Raw genomic sequence first — 4,653 nt, 5'->3', positions numbered from 1 at the left:
GAGACCTAAAGTTTTGTGTAGCGCTATGTAAAACTCCTTTCCAGACTGACCAACCTGCTAAAACAATAACAACGAGAAAAAACATGTCTAAGGGTTTATTACATGTATTTCATTGGTATATATTTTTTTCTAACCTATAATTCAACTACAGTAAAATCAAAAGCTCCGGACGACCATCAATTTTTACGGTAAAGGAATTAATAACGATGACCCGCGTTGCATAAATCGGCACTGCATGATGCTAAGTCATACTATATAAATGACGCTTGAAAAATTTACAATAGTGAAGCAACAGCACACATTTTTTAAGAATCGTTTAAGAAAAAAAAAACAGTTTGATTTTTGTAGGGTATATAATTATGATAACAAGGAAAGAAGAGTAAACGCTTCCCGATCGTTTCACATGCAAAATCATCTCCTGCTGACGTGACGTTAAAATGACGTAGCGATGCTTCGCCAGGTCGATAGACATATGCATGTTTATTATTTCACCGGAACTTATCTAATTATCCTTTAAATTAGAAATTTTGTATAATTGTTTTATTCGTTCTTTATAAAATGTTGACGAATTTTCCTGAAATTATCTTTGCCCTTTATGGAGTTAATGTATTTGTCTCAATAATTTTCGAACAACCCTCGTATCTCTAGGACAGGAATTGCTACTCCTTGTTTAGTGTGCTTTTAGCAATGCCGTTTAGGGCAATTAATTTAAAAAAAATGTCCTCTTTATTGGGCTTGTGTTTGTTTTCCCCCAGCATTCGCTTTGTGTAAATTAGGACGATTAAAGGTGTGAAATCTGTCGGTGTGTATAAGCAATAAAACAATGGGGGGGGGGTTGAAGTATTCGTATACCTGACAGGTACTCCACAGGTAGAACCCGCGGCAGATAGCAATGACAATGTAATGGTCAAGTGTTTGCTTTAAATCAATAGATATAAATTCTCTATTTTAATAAATTGTGCTAAAGAACAAATTATAATACTATTATGATATTCATGTAGACATCAAAATTTTGATTTAAATATGTATACACAGTCTATTTTTATTACAATATTTAAAGAAATTTCTTATTAGAGTTAATACTAAGACCGATAAAAAATAAAAGTATGTATATGCTTCCCTTTAGTTTTAACAATTAATTTGTTTTCAGTTTATAATCATATTTTGTCCCTTAATTTGTGAATAGGGTGATATATAGCCAAAAGTTGTATTCGATCTATATATACTGCAGAAACAAAATACATGTAATGTTAAAAATTAAAACAGGTAACTCAATGTTGAAAACATATACATCAGATTTAAAGTATAATCATGGTTTAGATTTAATCCTTTCTTTAAAAAAAAAAAAACAAAACAAAAAAAAAAAACTCTTCCTCGTCATAATGAACTACATATGAAATAAAGTTTGTATTTTTATTTTTATTTTTTTTTTTTTATTTTTTTTTTATTTTTTTTTTATTTTTTATTTTTTTTGCCTAAAGAAAAAAAAAAGTAAAAAGAAATTACACATTGTACCTGTGACTTTGCTTTACAAAAATTAAACACTGAAGCCAATTTGTACAAATTTACAAAGAAATACAATCCCATCTGCTCTTTCCATATGTTTCTTTCTTTTGTAAATCATCCCGGTCAACAAAGTGTGTCAGTTTAAAATGTAAGCATTACTGAGTATTTGTTGTGTGTGAGAGAGAGAGAGAGAAAGAGAGAGAGAGAATGTGTGTGTTATGGTCAAATATTAATCTGAGATGTCCGTATTTGCCCAGTTCTCAATTTCTATTGTTTTAATAGACTTTTGATCTTGATTATTGTTCATTATTTCATATGTCATTACAAAATTGCTGTGTGCTAAACTGTTTATTTTGCAGATAAAGCACAAATATTACAAACAGTATATGTATGTCACTTTTTCTTAATGCGTTTGATCTGCAAATTTTCATATTTGGTATGTTCAGCTTGAATTTTCTCATATGAATTTGATTCCCCCGCCATGTTTAACCTTTCATATCTTGCATTCACAGTATCTCCACTCTCAAGTGTGTTTGCTTGTTCAGTTCTTTTTACAATTTCATATCTTTCATTCTCAACGACACTTTTCCTTAATTCACTCGTCTCTCCTTTCAAGGCTTCATACTCTGTGTTCATCGCATTTTTTTCTCTTAATATGCGCGTTTCTTCCCTGGAAATCAAAACTTCATATCTTGTATTCTCAGTACCACTTGTTCCTGTTGTATTCGTTGCTTCTGCTACGTTCAAAACTTCATACTGTGCATGTCCAGTATTACTTTCCTTCGAATGATGGCCTCTGTAAGAAAAAAAGGTTGAAGGTAAAATATGATATGAAAAAATATGATATGCATTTTCTTTCGATCAAAACGGTATGTACACCTTTTTAAGATTTAATCTGTTCACTTAGAAATTTGCTGTAAGTCATATGATGACTGACGTTTTTCATACTTATTGTTAGGCCATTATTTACACACTGAATTGTCGACGGATTTTTCCGTTATTTCCCAATCATGACGAGGAGCACACGGCGGGTGTGACTGGTCGGCAGGGGATGCTCACTCCTCCATGGCACCTGATCCCACCTCTAATGGTTTTGGAGGTCCGTGTTTGCTATGCTCCCGATTTGTATTGTTTTAATGGACTTTGAGCTTGAATACTGTTCGTTATCTCCATATTTCATTTTAAGTAGAAAATATGGAATACCGGCACATCGTTTCGTTATGTGCATATATATGAATATGTATGTATAATTTCTGATATGGAGAATATTAGTGTAGAGAGGCGAAGTGAAAGCGGGTGTGGGCTTAATTACTAGTAAATACATGTAGTTGAACAAAATCCTTATTTTAAGTATTATAAACTACTAAATTGTTTTAAGCTACTGTCTTATGACAATGGGTATTTTTGTGTTGGCATGGTTTTTGAGTAGTTATTGAAATCAACTAGTCAAATACAAAGTAAGCAAGATTTTTGAATTTTCAACCTACCCAGATTGTAAATTCCAACTGAAGTTCATTGGATTTTGCGTTGAAACAGAGCTATTATTGGGCCTTGAACGTCTTATTGACAAAAATGTTGTTGTCAACATCAAAATTAGAGTGAAGAAAATAAAGACAGCGGCGACAAAAAACCATTGGTTTACTTTGCAGACTGCTGTACCATTTACTTTTTCGCAAATTTCCGTTATCTGACAGTAGTTATCTCCACAGATTGGTTGGGATGTTTCTACATACTCTTTTTGTTTTTCATTGACTTTAAGAGAAATACTTGATGATATCTTCAGCATTTCTCCATCTACTAAATTTGAGGCAAAGCATGAATAAATTCCACTGTCGTTGAAAACCATTTTCTTAAGAATAAGGGTTCTGTTGTCCAGAGTAAAATAGTGTCTTTCATCACTAAGAACGTTTCTGGTTTTAAATTTCCATGTAAAAATGGGAACTGGATTTCCATCAGCAACACATGTGAGATTAACATTTGCTCCAGTAAATAAATCCCGATGGGAAAACGAACTTTTAATTGTAACCTTGGAAGGGCCATCTAAAAGTAATAATTTAAATGAAATAAACATATTAAGTAAACGATTAAATACCTTATTTATGATTTACAAAATGTAGCAGTCAAATAGTTTATTTACGTATACACTGTAATATAAAAACAGCATTTAAGACTTTATAAATATTGTCACATCAGTCAAAGTTCAATACAAACTCGTAAATCAGTAGTATTTACAATCTAATACTGAAAAGATTTTAAAATATTCTGATAAAAGATAGAGAAAAAAATCGTTCATTATAACACAATTTTTCAATCATAGCACTTACATTGAACATCTATTGCTGCTGTGTCTTTATAAGGAGCAGGTTCCTGTGTTTGTCTATTTTGTGAATAACATCGGAAAATCGCACCATTGTCATCGCGGGAAACAATGTAGGTTATGTTGAGGTTTGCAACCGCCGTACAATTCTCCGTCTTTTCATTTATTTCACTTGACTTATTCAATATTATTGGTTGATTTGATGCCTTATTCAGCTTCCATATAGCAACAAATCCACCAGGGTTTCCAACATTCGCAGAACATGACAAAAATACCGCATCGTTTTCTTTCAGATTGCCATTTTGGTAGAATTCGAAACTTGTCGGCTGCTCTGCCTCAACTGAGGAAGAAAGATATTATGAGTAGATCCATTTATTTAAACATTAAAGTATTTTTAAGCATAGGGTTTCTTTTCGTCCGTCTGTCAGTTAGTCTGTCCTTCTTGGTATTCCAGACATTTTCCAACACTGCAGATATTGATCTGAACTTAAGAACGTTAGTACCTTGATAAGTTACAGATCAAGATTGCATTTCCTTCCACTTTGATGATTTTTGACAAAATTACCGCATTTAGATTTTATTATAAAGCCTTAATTTTTAAAGGTAACCAGACTACACATGCCGGTAAGTGAGTCGTATTGCTTACTGTATGAACTACTCTAGAATGCTTGATAAATGCACCTGTTGGCTTTTACTCATGATCAAATTGCATTTACAATTGAATGCCTAATCATCTTAAGGAACTTTGACTTACTTCAGTATAGGTATAACATACCTAAGGCGTGTATGACAACAAGCAAGGGTATCTCCATGTATTGGTTAGAAGCCAT

At 32.4% G+C, this 4,653-nt stretch overlaps 1 protein-coding gene across 1 annotated transcript; it reads right to left on the bottom strand.

Moving 5' to 3' along the window:
- Positions 1–1,899: 1,899 nt before the first annotated feature.
- On the bottom strand, positions 1,900–4,653 carry LOC133189858 (CD166 antigen-like). The gene is made up of 4 exons (XM_061325252.1): positions 4,599–4,653; positions 3,831–4,163; positions 3,240–3,546; positions 1,900–2,302 (listed from the first exon to the last, which is right to left on the bottom strand). The coding sequence occupies exons 1-4, from the start codon at positions 4,651–4,653 to the stop codon at positions 1,900–1,902; spliced, it is 1,098 nt and encodes a 365-aa protein (XP_061181236.1).

This window comes from Saccostrea echinata, unplaced genomic scaffold (genome assembly GCF_033153115.1).
Source record: "Saccostrea echinata isolate AGI-Se365-2 ecotype Australia unplaced genomic scaffold, CSIRO_AGI_Sech_v1 ptg000020l, whole genome shotgun sequence".
Lineage (NCBI taxonomy): Eukaryota > Metazoa > Mollusca > Bivalvia > Ostreida > Ostreidae > Saccostrea > Saccostrea echinata.
The sequence above is the reverse complement of the archived record's forward strand: the minus strand, read 5'-3'. Positions and strand labels throughout refer to the sequence as shown.